This window comes from Lissotriton helveticus, chromosome 1_1 (genome assembly GCF_964261635.1).
Source record: "Lissotriton helveticus chromosome 1_1, aLisHel1.1, whole genome shotgun sequence".
Taxonomy (NCBI): Eukaryota; Metazoa; Chordata; class Amphibia; order Caudata; family Salamandridae; genus Lissotriton; species Lissotriton helveticus.
This window is the reverse complement of record NC_136057.1, coordinates 1,518,454,137-1,518,475,972: the sequence shown is the minus strand read 5'-3', so window position 1 is coordinate 1,518,475,972 and position 21,836 is coordinate 1,518,454,137. Positions and strand designations below refer to the sequence as shown.

General features: G+C 47.8%; 1 protein-coding gene across 6 annotated transcripts in view; it reads right to left on the bottom strand.

Moving 5' to 3' along the window:
* PDE4DIP (phosphodiesterase 4D interacting protein) overlaps nucleotides 1-21,836 on the bottom strand; it is a 1,524,691-nt gene that overhangs the window by 35,275 nt on the left and 1,467,580 nt on the right. For all 6 annotated transcript variants that reach the window (XM_078686955.1, XM_078686929.1, XM_078686947.1 and 3 more), the window contains one exon: nucleotides 17,622-17,668. In XM_078686955.1, the coding sequence (XP_078543081.1) occupies nucleotides 17,622-17,668 (47 nt within the window). The remainder of the gene's footprint in view (nucleotides 1-17,621; nucleotides 17,669-21,836) is intronic.

The window sequence follows — 21,836 nt, the reverse complement described above, 5'->3', positions numbered from 1 at the left end:
CCCTTCATAAGTGGTTGGTGGACCGCTCCATAGAATAAGAATATCGTCTATGAAGCGTTTCCACATTCTGATGTTATTGCGGAAGGGATTGGACTCATGGTGTATGTGAGTCTCTTCAAATTTGGCCATATACAAACAGGCCACCGAGGGGGCGAAGGTGCTGCCCATAGAGGTCCCCTGGGTTTGATGGTAGAATTTACCTCTGTATTCAAAATAATTTTCGGTCAGGGCTAATGTGGCGCACTCCATGATGAAGGTCTGGGGAGTGTTGGAGCTCCACAATTCTTGTCCCAGCCTTTCCTCAATTACCTCGAGAGTTGCCCTCTGGGGGATGTTCGTGTATAATGCTTCGACATCCAGGGTAATTAGAAGGTCAATCTCTCCTGTATCCTGGACTGTGTCCAATATTCTGAGGACATCTGTCGTGTCCTGAATGTAGGAAGGGATGTTTTTTACCAGGGGTTGCAGGAAGTGGTCGCAAAACTGAGACAAGGGCTCTAGCACCGAGTCAATCCCAGAAACAATTGGCCTCCCTGGCACTGGTCTGGTGGCTTTATGGATCTTGGGTAGAATGTAGAAATATGGTACCCTGGGGTCCTTTTTCATGAGGAATTCTGCCTCCTTCTTACTGATCCATTGATCACATTCAGCACCGGATACCAGGCTTGTGATCCTGGTCTGTAGATGCGTGGTTGGGTCATCAGTGATTGGAGTATAGTATCTCTGGTCACTCAGCTGTCTTATGCATTCCATCTCATAGTCCACAGTGTTCATGAGCACTGTGGCTCCCCCTTTGTCGGCCTGTTTAATTGTGATTGAAGAATCATCTGCCAATGACTTCAGTATTGCCAACTCATTCTTAGAGATGTTGCAATGTGGGGTCAGCCGGTCAAGTTTGTTAATGTCTTTCAATACTGCCTGCTCAAACGTCAGTACTTCGTTTGGTACCAAGCCGTTATGGGGTGTAAAGGTGGAGGGATTATGGAGTCCAGAATCTTCTGTGGGTTCACTGAGTTTTCCCTCAAAGAATGCTTTTAACCTTATTTTTCTAAAAAAGGCTTTGAGTTCTCTTGTTTGTTGAAACTGGTCGATCCTAGGTGTAGGGACGAAGCCCAAGCCCTTTTGTAGGACTTCTTCCTCTCTTTGGGTAAGGTGGCGATCTGATAGGTTGACTACCAGACTCACTGTTGTCCTGACCGGCTCGTGCTCCTCGTGTCCATCCCTTGGGGGCGTGTGTCCTCCCATTGGACCCTTTTCTCTGCTGTGTTGCCTCTTTTTCGCCCTCGCCCTCTGCCCCAACCTCTGCCTAAAAAAGGAGGTTGTGAGGGATTTTGGGGCGGATAGAATGCAGGGTACTGTGGGCCGAAAGGTGGTTGAAATGGGGGGAATTGTGGGTACTGCCAAAGTGGGGGGCATATAGGTTGCCCCTGGTTGTGGTAATTGGGGAAGTTGTGCTGTCCCCGTCCCCTTCCTCTTTTAGCCCGGGGGGGCATCTGTGCGGGGTTATTGTCCTCGCTGCTCTCTGAGCCACTATTTGAGCCCCTCCTTGAAGAAGTCGTGCTGGAATCTGAACTGTAGGTAGTGCCAGGGGGGACATAGTCATCCCTTAAGTAAGGGTAAACTTTTTCTTTAGAAAATTTTTTTATGTCCTTTTGTAATTTCGCTACCTTTTGGTTCATAAGATATTCCTTATGTTCTGCCATCTCTTTGTTAATCTCGGCAAGCTTTGTTTTAAAACTCGGATTTAGCACCGCGGTCTTCAGGGCAGCTTCTGCTGCTTGTATCTTAACCAGCAGGGCATCGGCCAGTCGTTTTGCTGTGTTGACTATAAGAATGAGGAGGTCGTGGGTACATTTCCATGAAACCTGTGACCATTCCACCTTAAATTGTCCGTCCTCCCAGAAAATTCTCGGGAAATTTTTAACTATCAATCCGTTCGGTGCAATCTTAGCTTTAAAGTATTGTGCCATCATGGCTCCATGGATAGTTACCCTGATCCATTCCCGTTTGAGGTCTGACAGGGATTGCCATTCCGGGGTGCTGCTGCTCGTTCCTGGTTCAATATCTATGCCAAAAAGAGAGGGTGTCCTCATTATGGCAGCTGCATCCTCCTCACCGAAACTCAGTCCCTGCCCCTCCATGATGGTGGGGTCTGATAGGAGTGGTCCCGGTGCGGTGGAGTCCTTCACAGAAGGTAGGGAAAGAAGAGGGAGGAAGTAAGGGTGGTTTACTTTGAAAACAGCCCTTAAGAGAGATAAGAACAGGTCCAATACTGGATTCGGTTATGGACCGGGTATAAGCCACCGCGGAGGTGTAGGCTCAAGTTAGTTGGGGGATTAGAACAGACTCACCCACCAAATGATAGCTCCCACGGTTTGCACCGTGCACGAGTAGGTTTCAAAAAGAAGGGAGGCAAAAGGACACCATTTACCACTCAAGATGGTGGAAGGTCCAGTAACAGCTTAGTGTCTGTACAGAGTACTCGAGAGTCAAACCAAAAGGGGTTGCTGTACTGTTCCTAAGGAAGGAAGCGATAGGAAGGTTCTTGCTGGCGTGACCAAGGTGGGGAAAGGAGAGGGATATTATTGATACCCTGGGGCATCCATTGTGTTGGATATATTTGCCTCACACACCCCGAGGAGTGTCATGCTTCATCATCGGCGGTTGCTCCTCGTCGGGGAGGCGGTGCAACCCCCGACGGGCACACCTCAGAGAGGGGCTCTTTGGCGGAGATCTTTTTTCCAACTGCCTATAGGTGAAGTGGGGGTATGTGGGCAGGGCGGTGTAAACCTATGGTGAGGTGGCTAAAATGTAACAAGGGGTACCGGAATGGATTTTATTCTGGGGGTCCCCTAGCTACGGTTAAAAAGTGAAGCTAGTTCCCTAGGTGTCAACCTATTATGTTGTGTTACCCTAGAAGATACTAGTGGTGCATGTGGTCAACATGTTTCTCGCATTTGGTATATTTACCGCGATTCTTCAGGACCAAAGTGAAGACAACAACATGCTCATGTCATATGTGTTGTAAATTTTACCTTAGTGGATCCTCCTATGCCTATGTCTAGAGGAAGGATAAGGAAACAGTAATTAGACAAAAACCGCAGTCATAGTATTGCCAGGAAGAACATATACTAACATGCTGGTGGTGTTTGAAGTGAATGTACTCATCCACCGCATGCCAGGTGTACTGAGCGTGCAATGTGAAACTGTGGAGCACACGCAGTAACTGTGACTCATACTGTGGACAGTGAAGGTGAAGGTTTAAAAAACAAGAACAAAAGTGTCAATATACAAGGTTAAAAATGCAGCAGTATAAATCTCAATACCTGCCTGTGGTATATTTAGGCAGGGTTTTTAGTGTAGACACCACTATGTAGTACAAGAGGCATAACAGCATACTTTCCCTGTGCTCTTCAAAACCATTAAAATGAGCATGTTTAGATTCCCTTACTCACCTAATGATCATATCCTAGGGGCCACATGAGTGTTCGGCAGGGCTGAACTACAGCGCTGAGCCCAGGGTGTGGCTGGAGTAGGGATAAGTAAAAACCGCGCTAAATAACAGTGAAGTAAAAAAGCATCCCTACAGAGTAAGGCTCACGACCTGTTTGAGCGCTAGAGGCTCGCCTCCTCCGCCATGCGCTAGCCACACTCACCTGAAGTCTGCTGTGTCCGGGTGCAGTGACCTACCCGTCCCCGCCGAGCTCGAGTAGATGTGTGAGCTCGGCGGCGGGGATTATTTCAATAGCACCGGCGGGTCGGCGTGCCGCGTTGGGTAACCGCCCACTAACCTAGATCACGTGTGTGGTCCCGAGAGCGTGGCGGCCATCTTGTAATGGTGTGATATAAACGGGAAAGAATATTACCCCGTGCAATCACCCCATTTTGTCATGTGCAACCGTGTCTTATACTAATTGGGTGGCATGGACCTTGGTACCGTTTGGAAGACCAACGGGTCCGGTGGGTCTCTAATAACTCGTTGTGGAGGTTGGGTTCACGAGTTGTGGAAAACGATGTTCAAGCCTAGTAGTGGATGGCGGCCATGTTCGAAAAGGTCCCTCGGGGTTGCCAGTGTGATCGGAAGTGTGTTAATACAGATGCCAATGCAAGGTGATCTGGGTTCACGAGTAGTGGAAAACGATGTAAGGCCATATGGTGGATGGCGGCTATGATGGAACTGCTCAGAAGTAAGTAATTAGTAATGTGCACATGTCTTTACTAGATGATCTCGCCCACTGGTCGTCCTGATGTGTGGGACTAGCCTCACCATGCCTCAATGTGCCGGTAATATTTTTGAGTCTCTGGGATACGTAGGATCTGATAGCCATGTGTTGGGGTTCGTGAGTAACCTGGGGTCAGTGGTGGTGCTTACAGGGTAGGGAATAGCCCGGAGAAGGTATATAGTCTTATGTACAAGAATAATGCCAGATCTCATGGCGTGGAAATGTGTCAGGACACTAACTCATGGGTGGACACTATGAAAATGGGGGTTCATAGTGAATGCCAGGGAATGTCTTCGTTGAGACCATAATGGTCAGATGACAACCGATGCACCCATCTCTGTTCCTTACTGAAGAGTACTTTTGTGGGGCAGTTAGGACTAGACTCCAGAACCACCCACTTCATTGAATTCTCATCATGGTTTGCTTCCACATAATGTTTGCACATTTTGGTGTGGGTCTTTCTGCAGCGGAAATTGCTGCGATGTTCTATGATTCGAGTCTTAATAGGGCGTGTTGTCATCCCTATGTACTGCAGGTTACATGGGCATATTAGCAGGTATATGCAGTGGGATGTGTTGCAATTCGTGTGTTGCCTTATTTCCCATTTAAAGGTGTCTGAAAGTTGTATGGTTTTGAGGGTCAGGGTGTATCTACAGACACCACACATTCCGCAGGGGTAGTGGCCCGTCACTGGGGGTAGATTCCATAGAGTTCTTTGGCTTTCTTTCCTTGTTTGTTTAGGCCTAGTGCTAATCAAGATATCTTTCAGGTTTTGTGATCTTTTACTCACATCCACATAAAAAATTAGTTAGGCTGGACCATTTTTTTGCACCCTCCTTTTTATTAAAAGGCGCATCCATTCAGATATTTTCGAGGATTTTGTCCGATCACGCCCCTGTAGTCTTAGAGCTTGTGGCCACTATAGTAAGGAAGCCGTATCATTCTTTTACATTCGATAGGAAATTGTGCTTAAATAACAAATTCAAGGAGCCTATGGGGATTTGGATTAGAGACTTCTTTTTGCAAAACAGGTTGTCTGCACCGATTGATATAATTTGGGATTCTTTTAAAGCCTGTTTTTGAGGGGAAGTGCTTAGTTTTAGTTTATACTTACAGAAGAATCAAAAGGAGGAGCTGGCTGGGTATTATGAGGCGCTCAGGGGGGCGGAAGGTGGGTTAATGAGAGGTATTATCTCAGGCATGCAGGATATTTCGGAGTTATTAAACACAGTGGCCAAATGTAGGTCGAGGGTTCTTGGTTTTTGGAGTGAAGCAAATGCTAGGAAATATCTTATCTCGAAACAACAACTTCATGAGTTTGGCGAGACTATTGGTCGAGCATTAGCGTTGCGCCTGAGAATGAAGGGCTCAGCGAGAGCTATCGAGATAATGAAAGATCAGAATGATATGACACATTCGGACCTGCAAAAGATACTTGCTATATTTCAGGAATTTTATGCTGTTTTGTGTACACATCAGGGAGGTGGAGATCTGGGGAACAATGGTATAGGATATGAGGAGGCGGAACAATTAGAGCCGATGCTCGCAGAACAGCTTGACTCCCCGATATCTATGATAGAATTAGAAAGAGCTGTAAAAAGCCTAGCGGCAAGAAAAGCATCGGGACCTGACAGAATACCAGTGGAGATGTATAGGTTTTTTTCCCGCTTATTAAGGATGGGATGCTGAAGGTATTTCTGCAGGCGCAGGCTGGGCAACCGCCTAAGTCATGGTCAGAAGCCACAATTGCGTTTTTTTTGCAAAAAGGGTAAACCTCCAGATTTGGTCGGGTCGTATCGTCCAATTTCTTTATTAAATTGTGACAATAAAATTTATTCTAAAATCTTAGCTAATTCATTAATTTTTTAGGGCTGCAGTGAAGAGGAGGTCTAGTAGGTCTCTCTCTTCCCTGCTGTTAAGGCTTGCAGTCACGTGTTCTGTTGCTAGGCTTACAAAGCTGATTGTTAGGTCCGCTTTGAGTATGTCGTTTAGGAAGGTGTTGATCTGTGTCCAGAACTTCTTGACTTTCACGCATTTGAAGATGAGGTGCTCGAGGGTGCCTTCCTCCTTTTGGCAATTCCAGCAGTTGCCAGAGTCCGCAATGCCGACCTTGTGGAGCCTGGATGGGGTCCAGTAGGCCCTGTGGAGGAGCCAGAATTTAGTTTGTGCAAGTTGTGGGGTGACTTTGTTTGTTGTTGCTGAGCCCCACATTTTGCCCTTTCCTTTTCATTTAGCTGCCTGCCTAGGAGTGTTTCCCATGTTTCGGTTATTTTCTTGTTCTGTGACAGCGTGGAGGGGCTCAGGAGCTTATAAATCTTTGCCGTTTGGTGTCCTGCTGAGTTGAGGGTTTGCATATATTTGATGATGCTTGGCTCTTCTCTTTGTAGGTTTGATTTGGTTATGGCAGTCTTGATCTTGAGGAAGTTGTAGAGTTCTTGGTTAGAGAGACCGTGTAGTTGCTGCAGGTTATGAAAGGTCAGTGTCTTTTGCTTAGTTTCCATCTGTTTGGGAAGGCTGATTCCTTTCTCGATCCATGTATCATTCTGCATTGTTGCCCCCTGGTACGTTACTTTTGTGTTGAACCAGATGGATTCCCATGCTGTGCCTTTCAATTTCGGGCGTTAAAGTCAAGGAGAGGACAGTAAAGCTGGCCGCATATGCGGATGACATCCTCATCACAACCACGAACCCATCCCCGTCAATAACAGCTCTCATGGACACAATAGGAGAATACGCTCAAGCCTCAGGGTATAAACTCAACAAAGACAAATCGGAGTGTAAACCAATGAACGTCCACACCACAAGAGAAGTCCTCAGGGACTCTGGCCTGGCATGGCAGCCAAAACCACTCAAACACCTAGGACTGCAATTTGGGAGAGACCTAACGTCCACGCTACAACATAACGAGGACTCAACACTAAAAAAAATAAAAGAAAGACTAGAACTATGGTCTCCAAAATACATAAGCTGGTGGGGAAGGATAGAAACGATTAAGATGATGATAACACCGGCCATCAACTACACGCTAAGCATGCTGCCACTCCCGATGACAGAAGCCTTCCACAAGAAATTAGACAAACTAATCAATATCTTCCTGTGGAGAAACAAGAAACCCAGAATCAGCCTACATAAACTTAGACTCACCAAAGAGCTCGGAGGCCTTAACCTTGCAAACTTCAAAACCTACCAAACAGCTTGCCTGGCAAGGCAAGGAATCACCTGGTTAGACGACACTCAAACCTACAAACCAGTCTGGCTAGAGGTAGAGAAGGACATCCTAGGAGGCCTCAACCCAATTGCCCTTCTAACGGCAAACAGACACCCCCCATAGATCCAACCCAATACTCAAACACACCAGGGAAGCTCTGATGAAAATAGACAGACGCATGATGCGGAAATATTCAGAAACTTATTGCACTATCTATGGAAGTACTTATGTCTGCAAATCTGAGTGTTCAATTTTTTAAATCTATGTTTGATTTATACTACACTCCTGCGCGTATGGTTAAGTGGGGGACTAAATTTGATGGCAGATGCTTTCGCTGTCAAGAGGATAATGCAGACAGTGTACATATTTTTTTTAAGTGCGATAAGTTGTCGAGATTTATAGCAGATATAGAAAATTTCCTGTCATTAGTTTTGAAAGTAAGGGTGACTATTACACCTGCAATGATGGTTATTGGGATGGGGCCTGGGAGTAATGGGGATAACCCATTATATGTACATAGACATTTTTTTCTTTTTTTCAATGACTGTAGCACGTTTAGGTATAGCTACAGAATGGCTCCAGAAAGAACCACCGGTGTTTGAACTGTGGTCTGCGAAAATGTACAATTACTGTAAAATAGAATGGGGTTTGTTTTCTGTAAAAGGGGCGAAGAAGCGCAAAATTGGTCTGAATATATGGGGAACATTTCAGAAATATTTTGAGGATTTACCGCTATATGTATCAACAAACCATTTTGCATTTCCTAAATAGCGAATTTTAAGGAATCGCTATTTAGGAAATGCAAAACGGTATGTATGTACAAAATCGCTTTCCAATAGCGATTCCTTAGCATTCCTAATTTGAGATTAGCAAATTGTCATTCGCAAATTACCCCTTCATTTCCATGGGCCAGGAGGCCCATAGGAATGAAAGTGCAATTTGCAATTAGCAATTTGCTGATCGCAAATTAGGGATTTTTCCAAGGGTGCAGGGGTGTCTCAAGAACACCCTGCTGCACCCCTGAAAAAGACATTTGGGGGCATATGGCGCACATACATGCCCTAAGGGCATGTATGGGCGTCATATGGCACCTTTAGTTTTTTTCAAAAAAGCTTTTTGTTAAGAATTCGCAAATTACCACCAACTAGAAGTTGGTGGTAATTTGCTAATCCTTAATGGCATTTTTTCCATAATATTTGTTTGATACATTGCATTTAAGGAATCGCAAAATTTGCAATTCCTTAAGTGCAATCGCAAAATAAGGATTAGCAAATTTTGCTAATCCTTATTTTGCATCAAACTTGTTTGATACATTCCATTTGTCTATTTAGCATTCGCAAAGGCCGAAATTCGCAGAATTTCGGCCTTTGCGAATGCTAAATAGCTTGATACATATAGCGGATAGACATTATTGTACTTAATTTGATTTATTTGTTCACTCTAAATTGATTTTCTTACTATGAGTATATTCTGTGGAGTAGAAGTGTATTGTATGTGCTCTTTTATGCTGCTTTGAATAAAAAACAAAAAAACAAAAAAAAAACTTATAGTGCATCTCCTACACTACAGGTATGAGAAGGACCTGAAAAAATAGCCCCAGGGAGTTAGTGGTCGCAGAGGCTGCAGGGGGGCCTTGTGCCCCCGGAATTTAACATAAATAGCCCTGGTACCTCGTGGTGGGGCAGGAGCCCCGCACATTTTCTTCTAAAGCCCTGAGGAGGTAGCCGTCCCCAGGGCTGTGGGGGAGCCCGCGTGGCGCTCCCGCACTTATTAAACATGCCCCCGGGAGGTGGCAGTTCCAGGGGCTGTGGGCCCCACATATCAAATTATGATTGCCCACGGGACCTGGCCCACCAGGGGGCTTGAAAAAAATGGTTGGAAGTTTTGACGGCCAATCAGTTTGCAGACTGTAGATATATGGATATCTGAGAAATGTCTAAATTTCTCAGCAACTACTGACCCGATTTATAAATTCACAAAAAAGGCGCTTTCCGGACCAAGAGCTACCTTTTTGCTTGATAAATCGCCCTCTATGCAGCCTCATTGACCGTTTCCTCCCTGGGGCACAAATGAAGTAATGAAGGGAGTTTGTTGCTGACCCCCGAACCTGGGGTCAACCACATCCCTGGGGCTATGCAAAAGATGGGAGGGGGGCCGTGTGGCGCCCATCCAGGAGCCCTCCATGGCCCTGGGGACCGCCACCCCCAGGGCTGACTCCAGCAATGTCCCGGGGTGCCCACCCCCAGGACATTGCAGTTTGCTATGGCTTGGAAGGAGCACTGCTCTAGCCTAGCTATAGTAAACTCTGATCCACTTCATGGGAGTGAGAGATGGAAAATGCTCCTGCTTCTATGAAGCGGAGCACAATTGCTTTTGGACAGAGGGAGCTGCATGCATGCAGCTCCCTTTGTCCAAAAGCGATGCCGACTTCCGCAGGAGGTGCGGAGCCGTCAGGGACTGCGGGGGCCTTGCGGTTCCACCGTGGACCCCAACAAGAGGCCATGCCCCATGGAATCGGGTCGCCAAGGCAACACTGGCACAGGGAGGGGGGCCACACTGGCCCCCTCCACATTAAAAAAAAGATTAAGGCCTGGCCCCGGGGGATGGGGTCCCCTGGGCTAAAAAAGGTCTGGGAATTGGATCCACACAAGTGATGGGTCCCCGGGGCCGAAATCGACCCGGGAGGGGAGCTGCGGGCCTTTCTCAGCTACTCTGCAAATGCAAAACCTATTGCGCGCCTGGTTGGGAAATGAAGTCCCTTTGGCTGCTGAGGGTCCTTAGGGGCCAAGATGACCCCCTGTTACCTCCAGGAAGCCCCACACAGTGGAATTGCTGATAGGTGGTAAGAGGCCAAGCGCCTTTCTCCACCACTCTGCAAACAGGCCTCTTGGTGCACTGCTGGTGGGGGATGACATCCCGTTGCCTCCTGAGGGCCTCAGAACTAAAGTGGACTTATTCCACCAAGCAGCAGTGTGCCTGGAGGCATGTCTGCTGGGTGGTGGAGAAAGGGGGAGTGGCCTCTGACCACCTCTCAGCATTCCAGCTGTGTGGGCTTTACTGGAGGTAACAGGAGGGCTAGTTGGCCCCCAAGGACCTTCAAGAGCCAAGGGGACTTCATCTTCCAAATAGTAGTGTGCCAGGAGGCATGTTTGCAGAGTGGAGTAGAAAGAGGGAGTGGGCAACGAAAACATTTCACCAAGCCCACTGTGTGGGACTGGCTGGAGATAACAGATGGGGTAGTTGACCCCCAAGGACCTTCAGTAACCAAGTGGACTTCATTCCCCTACTAGTAGTACATCAGGAGGTATGTTTGCAGAGAGGTGGAGAAAGGGGTGTGGCCTTCTATCAAATCTCAGCAATCCTGCTCTATGGGACTTACTGGAGGTAATAGGAGGGGTAGTTGGTCCCCAAGGACATCCTTGGGGGCCAACTACCTTTCCTGTTACCCTCAGTGAGTCCCCCATAGAAGGATTGTTCAGAAGTTGTCAGAGGCCACGCCCCATTTCCCCACCACTATACAAACATGTCTCCCGGCGCACTACTAGTTAGGGGTTAAAGTGCCATTGTCTCCTGAGGGTCCTTGGGGGCCAAGAAGCCCTCCAGGTACTTCCAGTAAGTCCTACACAGTGGAATTCCTGAGAGCTGGTCGGAGGCTCAGCCTCCTTTCTCCACCACTCAGCAAACGTGATTGCTAGTTAAATGAACCTTAAAAATTCACCCAAAAAAACAAAGGTTACAGGGAACTTATAGTTACGAGTTAGCATTTAAAAAAAACATAGAAATTCACTGAAAAAAACAAAGGTCCTGTACTCATTAATACCTACCTATATTTTATTTTAATGAGTTTTCTATGTGTTTCCTAGGTTTTCAACACGGAGTAGGAATTTTCTTTTTGAGTTCAGCAGTTGCTGTGAATTATATACATTCAAACATATTTACATCACTATAGTACTTAGCTCTGTACTGTCTTTTCGGTGTCGTCTGGGTGTGGTATCAGTAGGGCTGTTTCATAGAACTCGGAGATTAACACTGCTCACTCGAATTGACTGCGCAAGTTTCTGTCAAGCAGTGTCAATACAGAAACTAATTGCGCATGTGCTCCGTCGTTTCAAAACACTATTCCCTCGACGAAGTAGCATCTTCCAATTCGTTGCGCAGGACTCCCGGAGGCAGCATTCACCTTTGGGAGAATCTGCGCATGTGTACCGAGGAAACACCACTTCGACGAAGCGGGTGCCAGTGTGGTAATTTAACAGTAATTGGGTTAATGGAAGAAGCAGCTCCCGTCCACCAGAGCCCTGGTGGAGAACCTCTAACAAATGGTCCATAGGGAATGGGTTGACGGGGTCACCCATTTGCAAAATGCCAGCAGCCGTGGTAATGGGCCGGACAAAAGCCGCACTCTCCTCCGTAGGGCGTCGCGGAGGAGAGAGCAATTCCTCTGTGGGCGACGGCTGTAAGCTTTGACGTCCATCCCTGAGTCCCGCTGGAGGAAGAAACGGCCAACCCCTGAAAGCTGTAAGATCCTCGGATGAGTGGGGGGCCTGAGGGTTCTCTGGGGAAGGTGGAGAAGCCTGCAGAGCAACCAACAGCGAGTTGTGGAAGAGAGGATCCGGGAGCTGTGGTCGCAGGGACGGCGAAGAGCCCTCCCTGGAAGACAACGGCGCGAAAGCAATGATACAGTGTTCTGTCTCCGGGGACGAGGACACAAGATGACGACAACCCTCCGGAGAGGAGGGGACCTCTGGAGACGAGTTGATGACCCGACGGCGGCACGGCGCCGAGGAGTCCGCCACCGGCGCAACGCTGACCGGCGCCGGAGAGGGCACGAGGGGCACCGAGTCGACCTCCACCACCACTTGCGTCCTAGGAGAATGGGGCAGGGTCAGAGCCGGAGCGGCTAAAGAGTGGCACCGAAAAGGCGCAGACTCGACCTCCGATGAGGCAGCCGCCTGCATAGAGGGCCGAGAGAATGACCCGGGGAGGCACCCCAGCCCCTAGCCACCACAAGCTGCGCTGCCAGGGCCGACAGCCATCGGCGCCTGAATGGCGTAGGCTCGGCCTCTGGCAAGGCAGCCGCCAGCCCAGAGGACCGAGGGGGACTCGGGGACTAACCATGAGTCCCGGAGACCTCAGGCGACACCACAGGGACCCCCTGGGGGGTTTGTGGCAAGGCAGAGATGCCGTAGGTCGAAGAGGGGAACCCCGTAGGGCAGCACCTCGATGACACCACACCCCCAAAACCTGAAGCCGAACTTGTCAGCGCCTGGGTCGAAGCTGCCTGCTACTTCGCGGAAGGTCCCACACGTGGCAAGGAATCCGCGGACGCCTCAGGAAGAGGAGGAGTAGCCAAAGAAGTCTGCTGCAGAGTCGTAGCCTAGGCCTCCATTTAGGCCCTTGTCGCCCCAATGCCAGGAAACGGCTGGTAAGGTGGTGACGAGCGAGGCCGCATTTCCCGAGGAGAACCCGCGCCCTCTGCAGAACGGGGACCAGGCCTCGAGGACAAGCTGTAAGACTTACTGAAGGCGAGCGACGCCCCTGGGGCCTCGGTGAAGGACGATGTCATAGTCGGAATCGGCGGTTTCTGGACCCTTCCGTAGGGTACGGACGCGGTGATCACGCCGCTCTGGACAAGCGGGCCGAAAGTAGTTTCATCCGGCGCTTCGCCGGGGCTTCGGCTTCAGATGCTGGCAAGCGTCGCAGTCCGTCGAATCATGGTGCTCGCCCAAACACCACATCCAAATACGGTGAGGGTCCGTCGCCGACATCTGACGTGTACAAGAAGTACACGTCTTGAAGCCCGAAGGCATTCGCACATAGTTCCTCACACAAAAGCATGAAAAGAAGGCCTAAAAACAGGTCAGGGACACAATCCGGATCCGCGTTGCACGCGGAAAAGAAGGAAACTGACGTCAGCGAGCCAGGGTGGGGCTTATGTGACCTCGCTGACATCACGCCCACGGACGACGTCAGCGCAGAAACACGTGGTACTGCCCCCAGCGCGCAGAGATGCTGTGGCATAGACAATTTTCCGGATCCAGTCTCGCGCCTAGGGATAATTCTACGTTAAGGAATCTGCGAATAGTAGTCTCTATCAGATCCTGGAATTCCAGTGTGGTTTTCCCCCTATCTTTTTGCCTTCAACCATACTGTTTTGCTGAGTTTGTTTTTACTTGCTTTAGGACTCTGTGAACTTTACCACTGCCAACCAGCGCTAAAGTGTTTGTGCTTTCTTCCCAAAACATTGTAGAATTGACTTATACCCAATCGGCATATTTAATTTACTTGCAAGTCCCTAGTAAAGTGGCACTACCTGTGCCCAGGACCTGTACATTAAATGTTTCTAGTGGGTCTGCAGCACTGATAGTGACGCCCACTCAAGTAGCACTTTGAAACATGCTTCAGGTCTGCTATTGCAGTCTGTGTGTGCAGTTATTAACTGCCATGTGGACTTGGAAAAATAAACCTTTTGTAAGGCCAAAACCTTCCTTTTTCATACATGTAAGCCCTAGAGTAGGCTCTGGACAGTCCAGAGGGCAGGGTGCAGTGTAGTAGGACATGTAATTTTAAGTTTCAGTGTCTCTGAGTCATATGAATGGGTGTAGTTTATAGATAGACTTTGTGTAATCTTCCTAGACAGCCACACACAATAGAGAGCTTAGATGTACCTAGATGGGCCATCAATGGCAGGATAGGATGGCGATGCTGGACAGAAACCTACTTAAACTTGAATAGCCTGTGTCCTGCCTCCATACAAAGGGCTGCAAAATACCCTGTAGCTAGTCTGGAGGCAGTACAGGGAAGGCAGAATGCCTGGGGACCTCAAAGAGACACCTCTAGAAGCTTCTCCCACTTCAAATGAAGGCCTAGGTATAAATATTGGGATCCAGAAACCAACTCTTCAGTACACTTCTGCCCCTGTGGATACTCTGCTAAAAAGAAGGACTGATGTGCTGCTGAAAGGACTGCCACTCTGCAGGCCTGCTGCTCTGAAAAACTGCTGTCCTGCTGTGCTGACCAGGACTGGACTGGCCATAGCGGGCACCAGGCGTTTCCCATGTTGTCCCCCAAGGTGGGGGCCAGTTATGGGCCCCTGTGGGGCAGTTTTTGTTACCGGGGGCCTGCAATGTCGGCCCCCGGTAACAAAAACGGCTGAAACCGGCCCTTGCAAACAGCTCGGTCGCATCCAGAGGGCAGTTTGCCAGGGCTGGTTTCTGTTCCCAGTCTGGCCCTGGTGCTGACCTGCTGCTTGCTGCCCTCTTGCCTGGGTGAGAAGGACTTGACCCGCATCTCTTGGACCCAGGAAACCTAAGTGACTCCAAGGTAGTTGGCTTACCTCTTGACTAGAGCCTCAGGGACAGAAGGCCTCAACAACCTTGAACACAGCACCTGGTCACTACCATGTGTGAGTCCTACCCTGCCAAGTGGTGCCACCCTAGTACTAGACCCTTGGAAGCAGGCCTGAAGGTGTTCTGCCAGTCCATCTGTAGACGCAGCAAAACGGACGCATCTTCTCTCCTATGTAGTGCATACCTGAGTAGAAGCAATGCATCGCCTCTGCTGTAAGGGTTGAACCAGTGCAAGGACTCCATATCAACCCTGCAGCCCGCATCGAAATCACCACTATGTGAAGCTTTTCTGAGGCAAGCGCTGGCATTGCACACAAGTCCCTCGTTGAGGGCAGCCTCGACAGTGACCAGATTCTCCAATCGCAGCCATGCAGCTCCTCAGGAATGGTCCACTGCCTCAACTGCGCAACAAATCCTTGACGCCAGACTTCACATAGCAAGCCCTCTTCGACGGGATCTTCGACGACAATGCATGACCTTGCATCACAGCTCTGCAGTTTCTCAGGGACCGATGCATCACCTCAGCTGCGTGGCACATCTTCAGCGTGAGACCACGCAATGCTCTGCAAACCAGGATTTAAGGTACTCTTGTTCAGCGGACCTAACTGGGTCCCTGTAGTCGGCCTGTGCACCATCGCTGTCTACCTGAACCTGTGACTTTGTCCCAGTTGAGCACAACCAGATATCTTCATTTGGTATCTGTCCTCGGCGCTACTTTCTATGAAACCCATAAAATTGCACACCTCCAGTTTTACTGATTGGATTGTTGTTGTTTTGGACTTGATGTAGTAATTAAAATGTAGTGTATTTTTCTACACTGGTGTTGGATTTTCCTTGTGCTGTGTTTTCACTTTGTTACTGGTTGAAATGCTGCATAAATACTTTACACATTGCCTGTAAGTTAAGCATGACTGCTCTGTGCAAGGCTAGCAGAGGGTTAAGCACAGGTTAATCTGGGGTTTGCTTGTGACTTCACCCTGGCAAGGATTTATAGGGATTTACAGGAGAGCACCGCTACAAGTAGAATTTACAGGAGGGCAGCGCTGCATGAAGGATTTACAGGAGGGCAGCACTGCATGAAGGATTTACAGGAGGGCAGCTGTGCATTAGGTGCTGCTGCAAGGGAGCACTGCAGGAGTTTTGCTGAAAGGCTGCAATGTTTGTGATATGCTTAAAGATAGCGCCGCCTCAGGGGGATACTGCTTCAAGGCAGCACTGGATGATGTATTTGCTTTAGGACAGCTCTGCATGGAATTATTGGTTTAAGAGCAGTACTGAATGGGCTGTGCCTCATGCCAACACTGCATTAGTTTAGTTTGAGAGCAGAAGAGCACTGCATTCCTTTTGTTTGAGGCTTGCTGTGCCTCAGAATTCTGCCAATGTGCGACTGTCTCTGCATCCTGCCCATGGATAGCACTCCGTTCAGGTCATAGGGCTATTCTACATTGGAAGGTCCTTTGTTGGTCTTTTGCTGGGCAGAACGTTGAGTTAATGTATGTTTCTCCCCATCTCTTTCAGACTGGGCACTTTGATGTAACTTCAAAGATACTCGTTATGTTTCTTTCACAGCCTCACCATGTCGCAACGGAAGCATTTTCAATGTTATTTACAACAAAGCTATAGTTGTTGCTTATTTATTTTATGCAACTAATATGCGTTGACAAAGCTAAATAGTCCTGACTTGTAGGTATGATGTTACTTGTTGTTTTATATATCTGGATGCAATGACAAAAGCAGCAAAATACCAGTCAGGTGGCACAATATGCCAACACAGTTTTTCTCATTGCGTGTTTTTAAGCTACACCAATAATTACATCGGCCACACCCCTGTGAAAAACACCCGCCCCACAGTTTTTTCATCCCACTTAAACCCCTGGGATTGAGGCTGCTAAACTAGTATTACATAATAAAACACAGACTGGCTGTTACCTATGCGTGTCTCAGCCTCACTCTCCGCTGTATTTTCTAATATTTATATGTTTCCCTCGTCTTCACTGCTTCATTTTGCTTGTGAGAAAGTGTCACTCATAGTCTTTGAAATGTCACTCATAATTACACTGAAATTATGAAAATGTCACAGGTGGCGGGGCTGGTGCGAAATGGTGGGTGCAAATACTGCTGCAATATTCTCAAGAGATGAGGGTCACACTACAAGACACAAGTTAAATCTGCACTCCACGCTCATTCAATTTCAAAGATTTTTAATCAACAACACATTTCAATCCCTCAGGGTCTTCGTCATAGCCATGGTTGCCCCTAACTTTTTAAAGTTCAAGACAGGGGATTATATCCCTAAGTCCTGTAACGGATGCCAGCAACATTCTTCTCATGTTGCTGGCAGCCAATCAGAGTGCTGCCTCTCGCAGGAGTCTGATTCCCACAGGAGGGAGATGGCCCAAGTGCGAAAAGCTCCCTGAGCCATTCAGAACACTCTATTTCCAAATTGGCGCTCCTGCAAGACTCTTGTGAGAATCTCCCAGAGCCAACCGTCCGGTTATACTAATACATTTGCACCTTAATTTTTCTAAATTAAGTGAACTGATTTACACCAAATCACAAAAAGGATAATATGTGGACCAATATCCAATTTGGTGTAATTCCGTTCGACAGTGTTTGTCGTAGTGCTTCTTAAATAAGCTTACAGAAAATACAATGTGATTTGGGATTTTGGGACTCCCCTTTTATCTTGGCCGACGAATTCACTGTAAAACAAATACACAATTACAAATTTTTTTTACATGGAATTCATCTCAAATGAGACTTTGAGGCTCAAATTGACCAAATATTTTTTCATATACTTTATGCTCGTATAATTGTATAATTTAAATGCCGTCATCTTACTTCCAAATTGGTTCTTGCTTTTCTTAACACATCATGTGTTCTGGTCACTGAAACGACAAATGAAGCATGTTTAGAAAATGTATCTGAAGGTTTCCTTCATTCACTCCGGTTTAACTGAAATAACCATATCATTTATTCTACCGGTGCATCTGTGGGGTAAAATGTAAGTTAAAGAATTGATCACAATGTGTATAGCTTAATTAATACAAATAATTGTTTTATTTTTCAGAAATAATAATCACATATCCTCAGTGTGATGTAGCAGAGATGTTTTATTGCAACGATATTGATAAGAATTTATAGTTAATGTATTTCTTTTCATTGAATGCCTGGTTTCCTGAGTACCAGGAACCTGCAAGAGTGAAACATATAAGGTTGTGGAAGAGAGAGCCACTAAGTGTCAAGTCAAGTCAAAGTTATGTTTATTTAGATCGTAATCTTTAAACAGGTGCCGAGAAATGATTCAATTTTAAAATGTTCTACAACAATGCAAAGAAATAATTACTGGTTAAAATATTCTACCACAATATTTATACCATTCACACAGTTAATACATAGTTTTAAAAGGTACCAATAAAATCATCACTTTCTTTGGGTGGTCCTTACCCTTTAAAACATATTATCAATTATACCCAACCTTTTCTCTTCGACAAGCTCTATAATTCATTTATTGGGCAGTTTCTAAAATTGTTACTCATGGGTTGTTAGGAATCTTTGCACTAACTTTAAGTAATTCCCTAGCGCAATCGCAATTTCAATGGTGGCCATTTCCATCAGGAGATTTACCGCCTGTGACCGTGATCTTAAGTCATATTTTTAAAATATTGGACGCAGACATAGTTTACGCTGTTCTATGATAGTTGTACAATCTAACAGGATGTGCGATGTCGTGCCCCACAGGATGGCACTAGGACCCTGGAGCCCAGGGTCAGGGGAACAAGGACACCGGACACCACATCCGGTCAAGGGGCGGAGGTCAGGGGACACTCTGCAGCAGGACAGGGACGTGGGCGGTCAGGGGTCCAGGAGCTCACCCCAATGATGTAAGGACAATACCTGCTTGCCAATAAAGAACGTCTCAAAGCACCCTACCGTCTCCTGTGTGTTTGACCAGACCGACGCGACAACTGGCGACGAAGTCGGGATATCGACCAGTGTGACGAGCGCATCTCGTCGAGACCGTGGTGCCCAGGAGAACCAGCGCCGAGAAGACAGAGCGCCGAGAGACAGGAGCGCAGCGACGCGGGAGCCCACCCCGGCCGCTGCGAAGAACGACTGCCGGTAAGCGCTGTGCCAAGCCCGAAGCGCGAGAAGAAGAGGAACTTTGCCTCGTTTGCCGCGAGCTCTCGCGAGAGCACGAGAGTCTCGGCGGCCATCTTGAGGGCAGGCGGGAGAGCCAATAGGCGCGCGAGGAAGGTCCGGCGGCCATCTTAGAGTCAGGCGGCCTCACCATTGGCCGCGAAGCACCACGTGAGCGTCGGCGGCCATCTTAAAGGCAGGCGAGAGAGCCAATCGGAGAAGAGATTGGCTCAGCGGCCATTTTGAGGACAGGCAAAAAAATCGATCTGCCCAAAGAAAGGGCTAAAAACGAAGGAAAGAAGGAAAAAGCACTTACAAATGCAAAGGACAGGTCACAGGAACAACAAAAGATAAAGACAAAAGGCAATAAAGAAATAAAAGAAAAAAAAAAAAAACGAAGATAAAGAGACAAAAAGGAGAAAGAGAAAAAAGGAAAGGTCAAAAGGAAAGCAGAAACAGAAAAGAATAGAAGAGTGCCGGAAGAGCACGGAGGAGAGAAGAGTGCCAAGTGGAGCACTGGAGCCAACAAAAGAGTGCCAGGAAGAGCACAAGAAAGAAGAGACAGCACAGGAAATAGTAAAAGAGTGCCAGGAAGAGCACAAGAAAGAAGAGACAGCACAGGAAATAGTGAAAGAGTGCCAGGAAGAGCACAGGACACAGGAAATAGACAAAGGAAACACCAGTAAGCAAAGAGAAATGGCAGACCCAAAGCCAAGTGCGCAATACAGAAGACCACTGCCGTTCAGCCTATCCGAACCGCAAACAGGGATAAGATGGGAGAAATGGCTTCGGCGTTTTGAAAATTATGCTGAAGCAACAGATGTCACCGCGGCCAAGATGAGAGGACTATTCCTGAACTATGTGGGCGATGAGGTCGAGGATCTGCTGGTAACGCTGCCAGCCGCGGACATTGACACCTATGCCAAGTTAACAAAGTGCCTGACGGAAAAGTTTGATCCGCAAAGAAATGTCGATTTCGAGAGATACAGCTTCACGATTGCCTTCCAACAAGCTGAGGAATCACTAGATGACTTCGCAACGAGGTTAAGGAAACTGGTGACTCACTGTGCATTCGACAAATTTGACAACGAACAGGCCATAAGACTATTGATCATCGCAGGCTGTCGGGACATAGAATTCCGGACACGAATACTGAAGGAACCAATAACATTGGAGAACATTCTCGCCCTAGGGAGGGCAGAGGCACGAGCGACAGCACACGCGAAAGAAATGGAGCGTGGCAAAGGAAGAGGTGGAGAACAAATCAATAGGATAGCGAGCAACAACAACAAAACAGGAAACTGGAGACAAGACAGAAGCGGCCAGACGGGGAAGAAGCAACAAGAAGGAACGTGCTACAGATGTGGACTAGAGTTCCCACACCGAGGTGGCCCATGCCCAGCATTTGGCCAGACGTGCCGAAAATGCAACGGACGAGATCATTATGCAAGCGTATGTCAAGGGGCGCAGTTTAGAGCTAACCGTGGAAGAACAGGCAGAGGGAGGACGTCGACGCGCAGAGACGTCAGACACGTCGAGACAGGAGTGAGGAACTCGTCTGCAGAATCCGAGGACGAGGAAAGAGAAGAAAAAACGGAGCGGCTATACCTCATGACAGAGGTCAACACAGACTCAGAAGATGATGAAGAAGAGCGTGACGAAGTAATATGCCTGGTGGACAAAAAGAAAATAAAGAAAACGGAGTCTGTCACAATAAAAGTAGGGCCACACGATACCACGTTTGTGTTAGACAGTGGCGCAACGTGCAATATCATGTGCGTCTCTGAATACGAGAAGATGAAAGTAAAGCCGACGCTGAAGCCGTCTAGAGTAAAAGTATTCACATGGGGGGCAAAGAGACCGGTGATCAACCTAGGGAAATTCAAGGAGGAATTAAGATACAAAGATCAAAAACTAACGGAACAGATACACGTGCTCCAAGGAGACATCCCAGCGCCATGCTTGTTGAGCAACGTCACGGCACAAGTAATGGGGCTGATGGAAATGACATATCAGATGTCGGAAAGAAGAACAAACATCCTAAAAGAATACCCCAAACTGATAGAAGGTTTAGGAAAGCTAAAAGGGCGGCAAATAACGCTGCACATAGATGAAACGATAAGACCAGTCGCGCAACACCACAGAAGGGTGCCCATACACCTACAGCCGCAAGTCGAGGAAGAGCTGGAGGCCTTACTAAGACAGGACATCATAGAACGAGCTGATGGACCGACACCATGGGTGTCACCAATTGTGGCCGTCCCAAAGAAGGACAAGTCAAAGATAAGAATATGCGTGGACATGAGGATTCCCAACAAGGCAATTGAGCGGGAGCGGCACCCTGGCCCACATCTAGATGACATGATTAGCTGCCTCACAGGCACAAGAACATTTTCGAAACTGGACCTCTGCAAGGGGTACCACCAACTGGAACTAGACCCCCAGTCGAGATACATCACAACGTTCTCCACCCACCTTGGACTATTTAGGTACAAACGACTGAGCTTCGGGATCTCGTCGGCTGCAGAAATATTTCAGGAGACGATCCGTCAAGTCATCAGGCCGGTCAAGAACAGTTTGAACTACAGTGACGACATCCTGGTGTTCGGCAAGACGGATGAAGAACATGACACGGCTTTGAGGGAGGTATGCTCACACCTGGAGGAAGCAGGCTTAACGCTAAATGAAGAAAAATGCGAACTGGGGCGGAATGAGCTAGTGTTCTTCGGTCACATATTTTCCAAAAAAGGCATGCGGCCAGATGGCAGCAAGGTAGAGACATTAGAAAAAGCAAAGAAGCCCACGGACGTGGCAGAAGTGCGATCGTTTCTAGGGCTGGCAAGTTACTGTGCACGCTACATCAAAGACTTCGCCACCGTCAGCGCGCCACTGAGAGAGCTGACGAAACAAGGACAA